Source organism: Salvelinus sp. IW2-2015, linkage group LG36 (assembly GCF_002910315.2).
Source record: "Salvelinus sp. IW2-2015 linkage group LG36, ASM291031v2, whole genome shotgun sequence".
Lineage (NCBI taxonomy): Eukaryota > Metazoa > Chordata > Actinopteri > Salmoniformes > Salmonidae > Salvelinus > Salvelinus sp. IW2-2015.
In genome coordinates, this window is record NC_036875.1 from 32494541 (window position 1) to 32512996 (window position 18456).

Sequence of the window (18456 nt, forward strand, 5' to 3'; positions counted from 1 at the left end):
CCCACTTCCAGGCTTACCGTGGAGAGCGGGAGTACGGGCAGGCGCCGTGTTACGCAGTAGAGCGCACGGTGTCTCCTGTACGAGTGCATAGCCCAGTGCGGGTTAACCCGCACTGGTAGGGCTAGATTGGGTATTGAGCCAGGTGTCATGAGGCCGGCTCAACGCGTCTGGTCTCCAGTGCGTCTCCTCGGGCCGGCATACATGGCACCTGCCTTACGCATGGTTTCCCCGGTTCGCCTACATAGCCCGGTGCGGGTTATTCCACCTCCCCGCACTGGTCGGGCAACCGGGAGCATTCAACCAGGTAAGGTTGGGCAGGCTCAATGCTCAAGAGAGCCAGTACGCCTGCACGGTCCGGTATTTCCGGCGCCACTCCCCGCCCCAGCCTAGTACCTACAGTGCCTACACTACGCACTAGGCTACCAGTGCGTCTCCTGAGCCCTGTTCCTCCTCACGCACTCTCCCTGTAGTGCGTGTATCCAGTCGGTGCCTCCAGTTCCGGCACCACGCACTGACGCTCCTGTGCGTCTCCAGAGCCTGTACACACTGTTTCTCTCCCCCTACTAATCCTGATGTGCTTGTCCTCAGCCCGGTGTCACCAGTGCCGGTACCACCGCACCAGGTATAGAGTGGGCTTTGAGAGTACAGTGTGCCCTGTCCCTGCTCCCGCACTAGTATGAAGGTGCGTGTCCTTAGCCCGGTGCCTCCAGTTCCGGCACCAACGCCAGGTCCTCAGTGCGCATATCCGGCCAGAGCCATCCGTCTCCCCAGCGCCACCTCTGAGGCCATCCGTCTCACCAGCGCCATCTGAGCCATCCGTCTCCCCAGCGCATCTGAGCCATCCGTCTCCCCGCGCCGTCTGAGCCATCCGTCTGCAATGAGCCTGCAAAGCCGCCCGTCTGCCTGAGCCTGCAAGCCGCCGTCTGCCATGAGCCTACAGAGCCGTCCGCCAGACAGGAGCCGCTAGAGCCGCCGCCAGCCAGGAGCCGCTAGAGCCGTCCGTCCAGACAGGATCTGCCAGAGCCGCCAACCAGAGGATCTGCCAGAGCCGCAACCAGACAGGATCTGCCAGAGCCGCCAACCAGACAGGATCTGCCAGAGCCGCCAACCAGACAGGATCTGCCAGAGCGCACCAGACAGGATCTGCCAGAGCCGCCACCCAGACAGATCTGCCAGAGCCGCCAGCGAGCCATGAGCAGCCAGAGCCGTAGAGAGCCATGAGCGTCCAGAGCCGTCAGCCGCATGAGCGTCGAGAGCCGTCAGCCAGCCATGAGCGTCGAGAGCCGTCAGCCAGCCATGAGCGTCGAGAGCCGTCAGCCGCCATGAGCGTCGAGAGCCGTCAGCCAGCCATGAGCGTCGAGAGCCGTCAGCCAGCCATGAGCGTCGAGAGCCGTCAGCCAGCCATGAGCGTCGAGAGCCGTCAGCCTGCCATGAGCGTCCAGATTCGTCAGTCAGCCAGGAGCTGCCTTCAGCCAGGCTATATTACCCAGAACTGCCCTCAGTCCAGAGCTGTCCCTCCTGTCCGGAGCTGCCCTTCAGTCCGGAGTTGCCCCTCTATCCTGATCTCCCTCTCTATCCTGAGCTACCTCTATATTCTGATCTATCCCTCTGTCTTGTGCTATCCCTCTGTCTTGATCTATCCCTCTGTCCCGGTGCTGTCCCTGTCATTGATGTTACCAAGAGGATTTTGTGGGGGTAAAATGAGGGTGGACATTCTTAGGGGGAGATGGAGGCTGGGATTGACTATGGTGGGGTGGGGACCTCGCCCGGAGCCTGAGCCACCACCGTGGTCAGATGCCCACCCAGACCCTCCCCTAGACTTTGTGCTGGTGCGCCCGGAGTTCGCACCTTATGGGGGGGGTTATGTCACGTTCCTGACCTATTTCTGTTAGTTTGTTATGTGTGTTAGTTGGTCAGGACGTGAGTTTGGGTGGGCATTCTATGTTTTCTGTTTCTATGTTGGTTTTGGGTTGCCTGGTATGGCTCTCAATTAGAGGCAGGTGTTTGACGTTTCCTCTGATTGAGAGTCATATTTAGGTAGGCTGTTCACAATGTTTGTTTGTGGGTGGTTGTCTTCCGTGTCTGTGTCTGTACACCACGCGGGACTGTTTTCGGTTTGTTTGTTCCTCGTTCATTTGTGTAGCCTATGTTTCCTATTCGTGCGTTCTTCTTGTTTTATGTAAGTTCGTCGTCTAGGTCTGTCTACACCGTTTGTTGTTTTTGTTAGTTTAGTCAAGTTCGTGTTTTCTTTAATAAATTATGTGTACAAACTCAGCTGCATTTTGGTTCGATCCCTGCTCCTCCTCTTCATCAGAAGAGGAGGAGGAAAGCCGTTACACAACCCCTACAAAAATGTCTATTAATTATAATCCACATAATAATTCACATTTCCTGTTTCTGCAGGATTATTTTCCTGCTGTAGCAAACTGACTCAAATTAATATCCTACATCTGTATGAGCAGAGTGATAGTAAGTAAGGCCTAACATTGCTGCAAGTACCTGGACCAAGACTTTTGGATTCGACTTAAGTTAAATGAACCCAGGAACCTTCCAGTAAGCTGTATGAAAGGGCAATATAGTGCTGAGTGGAAAACTAAACTAAACTGTCCATGAAAGTAAGCCTTTCGATGCCTTTCGACAATCAAAGAAATGGAGACGCTGCCTGCCAGGCACAGACTCCCGGTGTAGTATCCATATCACTTTCATCCTGTCTCAACCCACCCAAGGAAAATGAGCGAGAGCGAGCCATCTAACAGTGTTTCCACCTCATCTGTCACGCTCCCGGTCCACCCTGCGTGACGCTTACGCATCAATCCTCACACGCACACGCTAGGAAAACGGGACCGCCGTTGAAATTAACCTTAAATTACCCCTAAATCCCATAATCAAACATGAAGAGGGAGGGAGGGTGGAGAACGGACGGCTAGTTTGGGGCATAGATGTTGTTGCCTTCCCCTTCCACTACTCCGTCCCTCCATTCCTCCATCCACTTCTCTCTCCCGGTGTGACCGCCACTGCTGCTGGCTGCCCACAGTTGTTTGGGGAGGCTGTTTTCTCAGACACCCACAGACACTGACTCACACAGCACAGCACTGGGCCTTCTCCTTCTCCTCGCCGGGTTTGATGTGGTCAACGTCCGGGCACTCTTGGGCCTGGGGCTCTCTGTTAGTGCGGTTAGCGAGGCTAGCAGCTCCACACACACAGCCTCTGTATTGACCCAGCCAGCCATCTAATGGCTCAGGGGCTCAGCAGACAGCCTGGCGAATAAAGAGACTCATTTAACAGCAGAGAGGGCGATACATATGCATCGAGACCCCAACGTTTGTTTTGGAAGCTTTGCTCTGATAAAATAAAATAAAATTTATATGCTTATTTCAAAATCAGTTTATGCTCTAATAAACCCATTGGACCTACCACAAGGGCAGAGTCCTCAGTGAACCCAAAGTAAAAGTATGGCTGGTTATTTTCCCTACCAGTTATTCCTATTAGTGCTGCAGACATGAGAGAGTGGGCTTAGAGGTTTAAGGTTGAACTATAAAATAGTGATCGTTGTTAATAAAAGAGAGAAATGTGTTTATGGAAAATTCTGCCGTGCCGGTGAGTAGAGTTTAAGACAGTCTGGTATCCTCGTATCGCCATAGGGCTAAATGTATGGATTTACTGTCAATTGTACAGCTTGCCATTAAGCAGACCTATAAACCAGACACTCTCTCTGTCTTTTTCTCAGGAACATGGTTAAATTACACTAAACATGTCACCCTGATGCTGTCCAGTCCAGTCTACCAGAGCTAACTGCTCAGGAAAGACCATGCAACCCTGTCTCCATGCATGGTACTGTATTCTATACGTTGGCAATTGTATACTGTGTACAACAATTGATAATAACAGTCAATAATCTGAACAATAATCTGTGTGAGCATCCTTTAACATTTTTGGGTCCCTTTGTTAAGGGTGAAGGGGAGTAGCTAAGTAAGTAGTAATGCTTTCTCTAAGAACACATTATGGGCCCTGGTCAAAAGTAGTGCACTATACAGTATTGGGGAGCCATTTGGGACGCAGACAGTAGCTTTCTGCTCCTCTCCTCCGCCTACTGTGTGACTGACTGAGACATGGGTGCCATGTAGTCTACATGCAGTCTGCTTTGACAGGCCTACAAACAAACACCAGCAGATCCTGCCTGCCGTCGGTCGGCCGGTTAGTGTGGGCCGTGCCGAAACGCTCTCCTTCACTGCCGTGCCAAATGCGTGTCCATGCCAATGGCGTGCTCTGACATGTTCATGTGACGGGCGGGCCGACACGCAGGCTGAAAGAACAGTCTCCGCTAAAACAACAAAGACCAATTTCCCCCTCTAGTAGCAGACACTTCCAGCAGACCAGGCAGAGGCCAGTTGGGCCTTGTTCCCTAAAGCCCCTTGTAAACCTAAAGTAAATCTATTGCACGTGACATGTTATGTTATGAGTGATCTCTGATAGATAAAGGGGAAGAGATGGGCCCCTGGGTGGATGAACACGCAAATAAATACATCTGTCAGTACATCTGTCAGTAACTAACCGCAGGCTTCGACAACACAGCCTAATGCAAACACAGCACACAGCGTATCACTGGGATAATATGCTGTTACACAATCTGATAGTGGGCCAAACCAAGGGGGGATATTATGCTGTTACACAGCCTGATGGTGGGCCAAACCAAGGGGGGATATTATGCTGTTACACAGTCTGATAGTGGGCCAAACCAAGGGGGGATATTATGCTGTTACACAGCCTGATGGTGGGCCAAACCAAGGGGGGATATTATGCCTCGTTAACACTAGTCTGATAGTGGGCCAAACCTAACGGGGGGATAATTACTCTCGTTACACACCTGAATGGGGGTCAAAACAAAGGGGGGATATTATGCTGTTACACAGCCTGAATAGTGGGCCCAACCAAGGGGGATATTATGCTGTTACACACGCTGATGGTGGCCAAACACCAAGGGGGATATTATGCTGTTACAAGCCTGATGGTGCCAAACCAAGGGGGATATTATGTCTGTTACACAGCCTGTGGTGCCAAACCAAGGGATATTGTCTCTGTAACACACAGCCGATGGTGGCCAACCAAGGGGGGATATTATGCTGTTACACAGCTGATGTGGGCCAAACCAAGGGGGATATTATAGCTGTTCCACAGTCTGATAGTGGGCCAACCAAGGGGGATATTATGCTGTTACACAGTCTGATAGCATGGGCCAAAACCAAGGTGGGAATAACATATGGCTGTTACACAACGTCTATGTGGGCCAAACCAAGGGGGATATTATGCTGTTTACACAGCCCTGATGGGTGGGCCAAACCAAGGTGGGGATAATATGCTGTTACACAAACGTGATAGTGGGCCAAACCAGGGGGATAAATAATGCTGTTCCACAGCCTGATGGTGGGCCACAACCAAGGTGGGATAATATGCTGTTACACAGCATGATAGTGGGCCACACAGGGGGGATAATATGCTGTTACACAGCCTGATGGTGGGCCAAACAAGGGGGGATAAATATGCTGTTACACCAGCCTGATGGTGGGCCAAACCAAGGGGAATATTATGCTGTTTACACACTCTGATGGTGGCACCAAACCAAGGGGGATATTATGCTGTTACACAGCCTGATGGTGGACCAAACCAAGGGGGGATATTGGCTGTTACAACATCCTAGATGGTGGACCAACCAAGGGGGGAATATTAGCGCATGTTACACATCCTGATGGTGGGCCAAACAAAGGGGGATATTATGCTGTTACACAGCCTGATGGTGGGCCAAACTTGCAGCACACCAGCAGAAACACATACAGTACAATCACCAACTAAGGGTCGAGGGTAAGCTTTTTCAGTTGTCTAAACAATCTGTCTCCTCACTTCTCCTTTATTGCACTGATCTGAAGAGAACTGACTAGTTCTTTAAAACATTTGACACAAAGCAATAGTGTTCAGTGTATTTAAAAAAAAAAGTCCTACAGATTACAGTGCATGATGCACAGTCTTGATAATGGGGGGGTGGGGGGGGGGACAGGTCGTAGAGAACTAACCGTAGAGGAACCTGCTGGCGGGAAAATAAACTGAAGGTCCTATGACAATAGCTGCTGCCAAAGTAAATATCTTCCATCTAGTCAGAGGAAAAATACATCTGGGGATGAGGGGGGGGTGTGAGGGAGGGACAGAGAAGGAGGGGGATCTTGTCCCCCTGGTTTGACTACATACACAAACACTTACTGTATGAACACCCAGCAGACATGTGCTCACACACACACGTCTGGCTTTAGCAGGCCACTAGGGGCTCACAGGGGAATCATCGCAGCGAGCCTCCTCTAATAAAATGTGCAGTGATGGTATTAGAGAGATTTACCAGGGAAAATAAACATTCCTCACCACTCGGAGGAGAGCAGAGCGGAGCTGGGGTGGCTGGGCTGGGGCTCTTGGCTGGCTGGTACCCAGGCTGGGGTGTAGTTCAGGGAGGCGATTGGGCATCGCGCTGGGCCACTCCCTCGCCTCGCAGGATCAACGCCTGGGCCTGCATGCTTCACCTCAGTCTAGGGTCACCTGAGAGAGGCAGCAGTGGATGTAATGGAACCACTGTATAGCAACTATACTAGAGAAAGAGAGTCCAGAGAGTAGTTCTGAGCGATTAAACCAAAATGTTGGTTATTTTTTGGTTTTTAGAAAACTAATTGACTGATGTCTGTTACATTTTATTGGATTCCATTTTGTTCAGTTTTTTGAGCTGCTGTTTCTCTAGAGATAAATCAGATCATGCCCGAACTGTGCAATGTAGTAGGGAGTTGTAGTTTCCAACAGGCCAATGTTATACATAGTTTAGCGCAGAAAACGTGATTTTTAACTGCAATGACCATAATCCATAGCGCAGCAGCTACTTGTCCAGTCTGTGTTTATTTTATGCCTGCTATGTAAGAGAAAGAAGAATGCGCGATCAAGAGGGGATACAGAGCAGTTGCTTCGCAAGGTATTGTTATTCAGCAGACATAAAAGTATGCCTTATTTACTTTGAAGAACTACTAAAGTTGGGATTTTTGTCCAACAGCATAGGAAGCAGCTCTATAGAGATGAGATGATGACTTGGAATGAAATAATAAAGTCATCAAATAAAACAAATGTAATATACACAACAACTGACATATTTGATTAAAGTAAAGTACTGTGAATAACTGATGGTTATTCACACATGGTCCGTCACTACCAGTATGGGACTTAATTGTTTTATTCTGTGTTGTTACAGCATTCAACCCACATAATGCATAGTGACTTTAATGTTTCAAAAATCATCAAAACCCGAAATCATGCAAAAAATATTATAATCAGTGAGAGAGACCAGATAGACCAGAGAGAGAGAGACCAGAGAGAGGGAGAGAGACCAGAGAAAGAAATATCAGAGACCAGTGAGAGAGAGACCAGAGGGAGAGAGACCAGAGAAAGAGAGAGACCAGAGAAAGAGAGAGACCAGCGTAAGAGATATCAGAGAAAGAGAGACCAGAGAGAGAGAGAGACCAGAGAAAGAGAGACCAGAGAAAAAGAGACCAGAGAAAGAGAGACCAGAGAGAGAGAGAGTCCAGAGAAAGAGAGACCAGAGAGAGAGTCAGAGCCAGAAAGCAGCGGATGTAGTGAATCAACACTCCTAACTAATGACCCAACAAAGCCAGGCCCTCCACAGGGCTCCACTGGCTCTCCTGATCCCATACAAACTGTTACACTGAACAAAGGGAGACTACCTTTGTGTGCCGTGCTGTGTGTGGAACCTGTGCCAACTCTCATTCGGAGGGCTTTGGTTTAGGGCTGTACTGGGGTTGGTGGGGAGGGACGGGGGGTAAAGGATAACTACCCTCCAATTAGAGTTTTCTGATTTTCCACAAAGCCATTTCAATTAAAACAGCAAGGCAGATGCTTAAAATAATCACTCTGCCCCCTTTTCGTTTTTTGGTGAATGTGCACTGAAGTGCCTGTAATTATGAGCCCAGATCCCCCAATTATAGCCAACCCTCCCCGTGCTCTGCTCTCCTCTGCTCCCACAGAGAGTCCTAGACCTAAAGAACAGGACATATCTCTCCGCCAGCGCTTTGCCACCTCCCCGCGGCGTATCCCGCCTCATAGAACATCTTGTTTCTCACTCTCCGCTACCGGAACCTGGCGTATCCCTAAATTAGAGCCCCGCCACCTATAAAACACTCCATCGCCGTGTGAGTGTTGCCTGAGTGACCTCTAGCAGAGCAGACGCAGCAATGACCTTGTACGCTGTGTCTCTAACACGGAGGCCCAGGAGGAGTGTATCCTTAGTGTGCCAGATCCAGGCTAGAGGAGTGAACACTGCTCCCATGCACACACTGTTGACTAACACATTAGCTAGGGACTCTTAAGGGGAAAATGAAGTTGTATTGAATTGCATAGGGAGAGACTAGTTTGTCTAGGGGTGGATACGGAGGGGGATTTTGGGGTTGGAGGTATAAGGTATGAGAGGGTTTGAGATCCTGTCTGAGGGTAGGGGTGTGTGGTGGTGGGTTTGGGTTTGGGTTTGGGTTTGGGGCTTATGACTACAGTTTGTTTAGGGGCATAGGGGTGGGGTTTGGGGGAGGTTGTAGGTATGTCTTTTGGAAAGGGGGTGAGACCATGTCTGGGTAATGGGGGTTGGAGGGTAGGAGGTATGAGGCAGTCTTTTGGGATAGGTGCCAAGGGGGTGAGGCAGGCGCCAGCCTTGCCAGGCTGCGAGTTGTACCCTGTTTGGTTTCCTGATTTATTAAGTGGCACATTAATAAGCATCTCCCCTGAGGTTCAGTTCTGTGGTAAGCAGAGATTAATAGGACCGCTGCACCGCGCGCGCACACACGCACACACACACAAGCGGCTCCACAATGGGCCAGCCCAGTCCCAGGCAGAGAGAAAGAGCCATTAGACTCAATGTAAATCCACCCCAAACTTTTCTAGAGAACTATAAACCCGCCGCTGTATTCGGGTATCAACCCTCTCCCCTCTACTCCCTCTCTTCCCCCTCTCCCCTGAGACAAACCCCCCTCTTTCTCAACACGCCTAATGATACATGACACATTTATTTATTAGCTTCATAGAGGAACATTCCTATGGACCGTTTGTTGTTTTTGCCAACTCTTTCATAAATATCTCTTACATCTCTACAGCTAGTTTTCATAGAGCAGCCAGAGTCCTTCTATCCTGCAGCTCTTTATTCACATATGCCTTTTATAACGTAATAGTTTGAAAACGTAAGACTTAAGTTTTTACACACAAACACACCATGTATAAGACTACAGTTTTTATGGCCGTAGGTTTGGAATAGTATAGTGGTCTCTGGATCCATACGGCCTGGAAGGAAGGATCACTAATTTACCCAATAAAGCAGGTTGACAGTGGTGTGTTTGACATGTTGGCGGCTGGTGTGTGTGTACGTGTCTGTGTGTGACGGGGCACGTGTTTTGGCGAGGTGGGATGAGAGCTATTAAGAACTTCCTGTTGCCAGCACCTCTGATGATGCCCCCTGTTAGGCCTAATAACCCTCCAGATGAGTACTACCCTCAGTCCTCTGCCCTGGTCTGTGTCCTGTCCCCTCACACCAGGGCTAATGCTCAGCACCTGTTGACCCACAGCAGCTGGCCAACACTCCCCTCTACCCTTACCCTGTATTCCGTTAGCCACTCCCCTCTACCCTTACCCTGTATTCCGTTAGCCACTCCCCTCTACCCTTACCCTTTATTCCGTTAGCCACTCCCCTCTACCCTTACCCTGTATTCCGTTAGCCACTCCCCTCTACCTTACCCTGTATTCCCGTTTCAGCCATCCCCTCTACCCTTACCCTGTATTCCCGTTAGCCACTCCCCTCTACCCTTACCCTGTATTCCGTTAGCCACTCCCCTCTACCCTTACTCTGTATTCCGTTAGCCACTCTCCTCTACCCTTACCCTGTATTCCCGTTAGCCACTCCCCTCTACCCTTACCCTGTATTCTGTTAGCCACTCCCCTCTACCCTTACCCTGTATTCCCGGTAGCCACTCCCCTCTACCCTTACCCTGTATTCCTTAGCCACTCCCCCCTATCACCTCCTCTGTCTCTTTCCATCTCTCCCTACAGTAGCTGTCACCCATTGCCACTGGAACACAGGAGTCAAAATGATGTACACAGAACTACGTGGTTTTAGTATGTCTACATGCATTCTTATAGAGAATAAGGGTTAGTATCAAACACCACCTGAGGGAATTAGTGATAAAAGGGTTAAAGTTACCACAAAGTACAAAACAACAGTTCATGGGCAAAACGTGTTTTATTTTACTGTAATGTTCATGCTCCAAAAACAGCTTAGGAAAAGCCCTCCACAACTCTCTAGGTTGACTTCTGCCCTTTGTAGCTATGCCTCATTCTTTTAATGGTATTCTCAAATAAATGTGTTTAAATTGCCTCTATTTAACTTGCTGAAATGCAACTGACTCGGTGAGATTCTTATCACGGTAATTACAGAAAATGATTGCAAGTGATTAATTATGCATAAGAGGATGTGAACTTTAAGGGGAGAAGGAGGGTTGTATGAGAGAGATGCTGGAGAGAGATAGCCCGCGTCCCAAATGGCACCTTATTCCCTATACAGTGCACCACTTTTGACCAGAGCCCTATGCCAGAGCCCAGTCAAAAGCAGTGCACTATATAGGGAATAGGGTGCCATTTGGAGCACAGACATTAACAGACTGAGGGGGGACTGTACTGTAGTCTAGACCAGACTAGCAGCACAATGACCTCTACTAGAACGCCTCTGGAGAAAATATTTGTGCTGCTTTCATCTAAAAACAGATGATGACTAGTGACAACAGTTAAACAGTTATCAAATACATTTGATTGATTGATTGTGTTCATTCTCTGCAGTGTCCAGGTTCTCCAGCCCCAGACTGACCCCCAGGCTGAACAGGAAGCGAGCCCTGTCCATCTCCCCTCTCTCAGACGCCAGCATCGACCTGCAGACCATGATCCGTACCTCGCCCAACTCTCTGGTGGCTTACATCAACAACTCACGCTCCAGCTCTGCAGCCAGCAGCTCCTACGGACACCTGTCAGTCAGCGGCATCAGGTGCAGGACATACACACATGCATTCACACACACACACACACACACACACACACACACACACACACACACACACACACACACACACACACACACACACACACACACAAGGCATTACACCAGTCACTCACTCAAAGAAAACTTACAAGGTATTCTAACTTTTCTCATCTTTAAATGTTAGAGTATTTATTACTTTCACATATCTATACATCTATTGAAGGGCTCCACATACACTAGTCACTCGTTCACTCAATCGCCACAGCATTCAACCTTATGTCCAGGCCTATAGCGGAGTTATGTCTGTCTCTTGCTATTGTAAATGGAGTGGATCCGCTAATAACTGTCCTTCCCTTTCCTCTCCCAGTCCGTCGTTCACCTTCCCCCACTCCATCAACCCCATGGCATACCAGCAGCTGTTCAACCAACAGAGAGGCCTGAGTGCGTTCGGCCATACCCCTCCCCTCATCCAGCCCTCGCCCTCCTTCGCTGCCCGCCAGCATGCCCACGCCATTGCAGCCTCCGCACTCAACACAACCCACAACACCTCCAGCTCTGAGTCCAACCAGGTGAGTCTCCTAATCCAGGGATGCAAACTGCTGAGGGCCCAAAAAGGTGACTTTTTTTGTTGTTGTACTGAAACATGCAAAAAATCCCTGCTAGGGGGAATGCAGGTTTTAACTAATTAAACAACAAAGAATATGATCTACATGATCAGTCTCTGTGTGTAAAATAAAAAGTGGTTAATGTGAACCTAACTCACAGATTTATAAAAAATAAAAAAATAAAAAGCAATCCAATGTTATTTGTTGCCTAGACTTTACTGCAAATGACACTCTTGAGAAAGAACAATACACTAATAATGCAGTTAGCCATGACAGCCTTTATAATAGAACGCTTGTGACCACACACATCTAAATATTGCACTTGGGGAAAAAACATCTTAAAGTAGAAAGAGAATGAAAGAAACAGGCATTCCATTTTTGCTCTATTATAGTGGCCACTATAGTTGACATCGATCAAGTGCACAAGGCTGCATGTGTGCAAAAATAACATTCACTGAGTAAAAATTATAATCTCCCCTCACTCACATGTGTTACTGTCAAATTCAAAACTGTGTGCAAAAATAACGTTCACTGAGTAAAACAAATTATAATCTCCCCTCACTCACACGTGTTACTGTCAAATTCAAAACAACAAAAACAATATATTTGGACTACACTGCACAGTACTACATTGTACACTTTCTGACTGTGGACATCTGTTCTACAATGTCCCAGCAAAAGTGAGAAAGCAGGAAAGTGTGTGGTGTTCCTTTCACCTCTATGGTGGCATCCAGCATAAGCTAGACCCAGCTCCAGCTACACTTGATCCCTGAATCCACTTGTTTATTAACAAGCAATGCCTCATAGTTAGTTAGCTAGTTAACTAGTTAACATTTCACACAGAATGTCAGGGTCCAGTAAGCAACTAACGCGTTATAACTTGAGGAACGGCAAGGAGTCGTATACGTTACCAGTTAATACTGTAATGACCTAACTGGATCATAAAGGAACAATTGTCCAGACAGAGGATTGAGTTTACGAATTTACGGTTTATTAACCCAACTTCACACAGGCTACTGTTTGGCCGTAGCCCACGCCAAATAAATGAAGGATACCCTATAAAACAACCGTGACCTTCTCTTGTGAAGGCCAGATGTAAGAGAGAGAACAATGGCTAAACCTGGTCTTAACTTCCAATGCTCCATCCCCCTGCCCACCCCCACTCCACGCCACTCCGCCAACCATCAGGATGCCCGGCATCAGAACATTCCAGGCATTCCCGGGATTGGCAGATAGCAGGTTGATTGGCATTTCGAACCCCGCGAACACTGGATACTGGGAAATACAACACAACCAACTAATAGCCTAACACATAACACACAGCTGTCTGTGCGGGTCGCTACAATACTATAGAGAATTGGTTAGGTTACTAATGTTAGCTCATCTGATGTTGTAACGTTAGCTGTCTGACTTTATTAGCAAGCTAATTTTCACACCATAACTCAATTATTTGATCAGATATGTTGGCTAATATTGCTCAACATTTCTCTGGCTAGCTACGGATAATTCAATCCAGCTAAAAAGATATTTAACAATGCAAATACTTGTTCCACCACTTTCTCCCTCACCTCAAACTTTCCAAATGCCAGTTGTTTTTCGGTTACAGCTCATTAAGTACGCTTCATCACCGTGGTCAGGCTTCTCATCTAACGTTACCTCTTCGTTATCGTTCAGAGACGCGCTGCTGTAGCTGGCAAGCTGTCTTTCCAGAGCGCGCGCTGATGGTTGTCTCTTCAGTCGCTTGTTGCTCTGATTTCTGTTGTTATGTAAACGATTGGCTGAGCCTTGGATACAGCCAGTATTGCTCCAAACGCGCATCGCTCGTTCGCTTACAGCTAGTAGTGATCCAAAGCCCCCCGCACACACACACACACACACACTCAAAACGGCGAATTTCACTGAAAGGTGACAAGTTTGTATCCCTGCTAAACAGACAGACAGGGGTAATATAATAATAGTCTACATCTGTCATCTCACAGAATCTGGGGTCATGTTCAGTTGACACAAAACACAAGATGTACTGAAATGAAGTGAAGATGCCTAACGAACACCCAGAGCTCTCTAACATGAATTATATGTACATTGTGTACAAGTTATGTTATTGGTAAAATGATGTCATGCTAAATTAATCCAACCCAAGATTCTCATAAACTGTCAAGTGTTTTTGGTGAGAGATGTTTCAGCTGGAGGATGACTCCCTCCCACTAGCAGCTGTTTTTATCTGTCTCAGTTCTTAGAAGTGTTTCCTCTGTCTCCTTTATCAACTTATTGTATACAATATGGTCCCTATGAATGTAAACTTCCCCCTCATTTACCATCTCCCCCTCAGACACACACAGACACCCATATATTCCATCACTATGTCTATTTTAGTACACTAATGTGCGCGCACACACACATGCGCACACACACACACACACACACACACACACATACACACACACGGAGAGAGAGACACACTCACACACAGGCAGAGAGAGCTGAATTCCCCCTCAGCTTGACAGTGAACAGAACCACATTTCCCCTGGTTTCCAGCCAAAAAAGTCAGTGTTAGTGAGATCCCAGAAGCACAGTCAGCGCTGTACTGTACTGTACTGTACTGTAGTGTAGTTGCTGGGTGAGATTTGGAGATTAGAGAGACCCCTCCTCACTGACTCCGAACCCTCCCTTCATATATTTTCTTATGATGCTTAAACACACACACACACACACACTGAATGTCTCCTCCTCAGAGCCTGTGACTGAGGCTTTAAAAGGCCTGTCTGTCTGTCGTGTTAAGAGTTGGTCGGAGGATCAAAGCTCTGAGCGTTGCAGTGTGGGTAATCATTTCTTTTCATATTTCCCCTGGCTGACTCTCATAAAGCAGTCTAAACTGTTTCTCTGTGGTGGGTCGCTATACGAGTTATGTGCCCTGAGCCTGGTGCTTGGCTGGCTCAGGTTGTCTCTGGAACCAACCAACCCTCACATCATCATGTTGCCATAGAACAGAGCCAGTCAGCCAGAGCCACTCTGGGTTATCTTCACGCTGCCTCCATCTCTTCGCACCAGAGCACCGTAACTCTCTGACTCCTTCTTCTATTTGGCCACTTAGCAGACATTTTGTATGTAATCCCTGTGTGAATTGAACTCGACACTCTTACCAACTGAGTCACAAAGGACCACTCTATCTGAACTCTACCTCTCGCTCTTCAGTATGTCCTTCAGAAGGCTGGTATAGCCTGTGTCTCTCTAACGTCTAACTCCTTCTCTCTCCTGCAGAATGCTGGTGGCGACCCGGCGGTGAGCAGCACAGTCAAGCCCATGATCACCAAGAGGCACAAGGTCAAGATAGAAGCAGAGGGACCCCGGTCCATATCACCGTGCTCTCAGGTTTGGGACCCCACGACCTCTCACTTAATTGATCTTTATAAATGGCATACAGAAATATAATATACCGGGTCCTTTTACACTAGATCAATAAGACGAACTGTGTTGTTGCTTTTTCTTATCTTTACAGCGAGTTGTGTAAAAGCAATCTTAGATCATCAAGAAGCAGATAAGCAATTGCAGAATAGTACAGTATAGTTGGTAGCGATATGCTATTGTCAACACACACACACACATACTGTGTGCATGCATGCACGTCAGACACAGTCATGAACCCCTCTCTGACTGAGTCCTCTGGTCCACAGGAGCATGTCCTGGACCTGAGTGAGGAGCGGGATAAAGATGAGTGGAAGCAGGAGCCAGAGGCTGTCTACGAGACCAACTGTCACTGGGACGGCTGCACCAAGGAGTACGACACCCAGGACCAGCTCGTTCACGTGAGTTATTAGAAATTATACAACAGGTCTGTCTAATCGTGGATGCTGATTGGTTAAAACCACATTGCAGCCGGTGTCTATTCCACAGGTAACCACCAGCTAAAGCTATGAGGTTGAAATGCCTATTTACTCTGTTCCATCTCCCTGGCAATCCATCCAGCCAGACAATTTATAAACTTGATCTCCACTGTAAAAAGCATCTAGACATTAACTCCCATTTCTTTTAGACTAACATTTAGTTTTCAACGGTGGAGATTTGTATTAACCTTGCTGTCTGTCTCTCCATCATTTGCAACATTGTTTCAGTATTGAAACAATGTTGCAGTATTCGATCTCTAGCTGTACTATAGTAATGAACATGTAGGGGTCAGGAGTTGGGATGAGACAGACAGGCAGGCAGGCAGCTTTTCTCAGCCAGTCGAAATCATGGATCAACATCATTTTTATGGATATACAGTGTATACAAATAAATGTCAGTAGAAAACAGGCAAAACGAAACAAAGTGCAGCAAGTTTGCAGTCTTTCCAGGTTCAGTTTGAAGTGATTGTGTTAGCTGTGTTGTTGGCTAGCTCCACCGAACAACAGTGTCCTAACGAGAGAGCGCATTTTCTATGCCAAGTGAAATTGCGCATCATTAGCTCATCGATATGGATATATCCAAATAAATGTCACTAGAAAGTAGCTTAAACAAACGCAAATGCAGCTACTTTGCTATTATTCTGGCTGCACTGTTTAACGTGACTGTAAGTTAGCCGTAGTCGGCTAGCTAGCAAAAAAGGACTATATCTTGTGCAAGGATGAAATAGTATGAATAAATTCATCAAAATAATGTTTTTAATGATAATATAAAAGTGATAATGCCCTCGAAGCCGGTGTTTGGGGGATGTATTGGCACAGTTTGCCAGCCCTCAACTTCATCTCGGGCCTATCAACACCCGTGCCAGTATATCCTCCAAGCACTGGCTTCGAGGGCATTATGCCTCTGACTCTCAGTACTGTTTCATCTAGCTTAAGGTATGTATGACAACACTCTTCAAGAAATGATCTCTTCTCCGCTATTACAATGACATGGGATGCCAATCAGAGGAGGCTGGTGAGAGGAGGATAATGGCTGGAATGGAGTGAACAGAATGGTATCAAACACATGGAAACCATGGAAACCATGTTTTGAGAGAGAGAGAGAGAGAGAGAGAGAGAGAGAGAGAGAGTCACACAGAGAGAGTCACACAGACAGAGGCACAGAGAGAGAGGCATACAGATACAGGAAAAAGTCCAAAAGACCTTGAATTTAAAAAAATAAAAAATAAAATAAAGTTCAAAACGGCCTCTTCTGCTCATCCTTGAAGTGTGCAGGGTTAGAGTCAGTGCGTCAAGTTTAAGATTTAACCAGTCAGTGCCAGGTCAGAGCCAGGGGTTGGGAGTCACAGCTGTTGATCCTTTCCTGTGGTGGACACGCACAGGGTTAATGAAGCCTGTTGATTGTGACTGAGGAGACATAGGTACACTAATGGCCCTGCAGCTGTAACCCCGAACCCCTGGCTCTAACCTCTGACCTTTGAACTCTGTTATTCCTTTCTTCTCCACTAAACTCCCGACGCAGCCTTCTCTGCTGCTCCACTCCCATAGGCTGTGATTAACAATTGGGTTTCCCCAACCTGACAGACAGGTGGCAAGGGGCATGTGTCAGCCCAGTACCCAGACTGGGAGTCTCTGAGTTGAGTCTGCAATGGTCTGGAGTCTCTAACTCCCAGTGTTACGGGTCAGGAGTGGATTCACCTTGGAGCCCCTTTCTCCCCCCTTTCCACCCTCTCCCTCCACTCTCAGCACCCTGGTCCCAGACTGTTCTGACAAGGCAAGTCAAGGAGGAGAGCCAACTAAGAACCCCTTTTACCCCATCTTTCCCCCTTTCACCCACCTCTCCTCCTCCACCCTCTCACTTCTCCCCCTCCTCCTGCCACCCAGCCCCTCGATCCCATTCTGTCCTGACAGAGGGCTAGTCCAGACCAAGTTAGTTCCAGCATCCATCCCCCTACTCTGCTGCTCTGTCAGGGGCTGAGGGGAACAGAAAACAGAGATAGGACCTGCTGGTGTGGATTGTAGGGTGTGGGGTGTGGATTCTAGGGTGTGGATTGTAGGGTGTGGGGTGTGGATTGTAGGGCGTGGGTTGTGGATTGTAGGGCGTGGGGTGTGGATTGTAGGGTGTGGATTGTAGAGCGTGGATTGTAGGGCGTGGGGGTGTAGATTGTAGGACGTGCGGTGTGGATTGTAGGGTGTGGATTGTAGGGTGTGGGGTGTAGATTGTAGGGCGTGGGTTGTGGATTATAGGGCGTGGGGTCTGGATTGTAGGGCGTGGGGTGTGGATTGTAGGGTGTAGATTGTAGGGCATGGGGTGTGGATTGTAGGGTGTAGATTGTAGGGCGTGGGGTGTGGATTGTAGGGTGTAGATTGTAGGGCGTGGGGTGTGGATTGTAGGGTGTATATTGTAGGGCGTGGGGTGTGGATGGACAAGGTGAAGCAAAGAACATACCACAACTCTCTGGAACAAGGGTTAGGCAGCCAGGAAGGAAAATACTAACAGTATATGTCAATTGTAAATACAGTGTTATAAAATAATGTATTTATGAATGAGTCTCTTGTTACAGTAACTTCTAATTATATATCTCGGTAGATGTAGATGTAATAGCTGAGAGTCTGCTGCTAAGAGTTTGATAGGACTTTATATCTTCATCTACATTACTGTACACATGCCCCTGTATTGTAGATCCAAGGTTTCACACAATGTTCTCACCAGTGAAATCACACACCTTGAAAAAATACTAAATTATGGCATAGCGCTTCTAGGTTCTATTTACCCAAACTAATCCTTCCTTTGTAGCCTCATATTATGGTTTCACTATGGTATTGTTACGTGGGGTGGAGCAGGTGAACCCAAGTGCAGATTCAAACG

General features: G+C 47.7%; 1 protein-coding gene and 1 long non-coding RNA gene across 3 annotated transcripts in view; one reads left to right on the forward strand and one right to left on the reverse strand.

Annotated features, from left to right (window-relative positions):
* Positions 1 to 18456, forward strand: part of LOC111959648 (zinc finger protein GLI2-like) — a 156536-nt gene that overhangs the window by 83108 nt on the left and 54972 nt on the right. The window contains exons 6-10 of one of the 2 annotated variants that reach the window (XM_070437600.1): positions 6361 to 6365; positions 10906 to 11107; positions 11469 to 11670; positions 14965 to 15075; positions 15378 to 15509. In XM_070437600.1, coding sequence (XP_070293701.1) covers positions 6361 to 6365; positions 10906 to 11107; positions 11469 to 11670; positions 14965 to 15075; positions 15378 to 15509 — 652 coding nt within the window. Of the gene's footprint in view, positions 1 to 6360; positions 6366 to 10905; positions 11108 to 11468; positions 11671 to 14964; positions 15076 to 15377; positions 15510 to 18456 lie in introns of those variants that run through there. The other variant, XR_011474936.1, reaches the window with a different exon arrangement.
* Positions 10294 to 13483, reverse strand: LOC139023770 (uncharacterized). Its single transcript, XR_011474938.1, has 2 exons — positions 13275 to 13483; positions 10294 to 11087 (listed from the first exon to the last, which is right to left on the reverse strand). It is a non-coding gene; the product is annotated as an uncharacterized lncRNA (long non-coding RNA).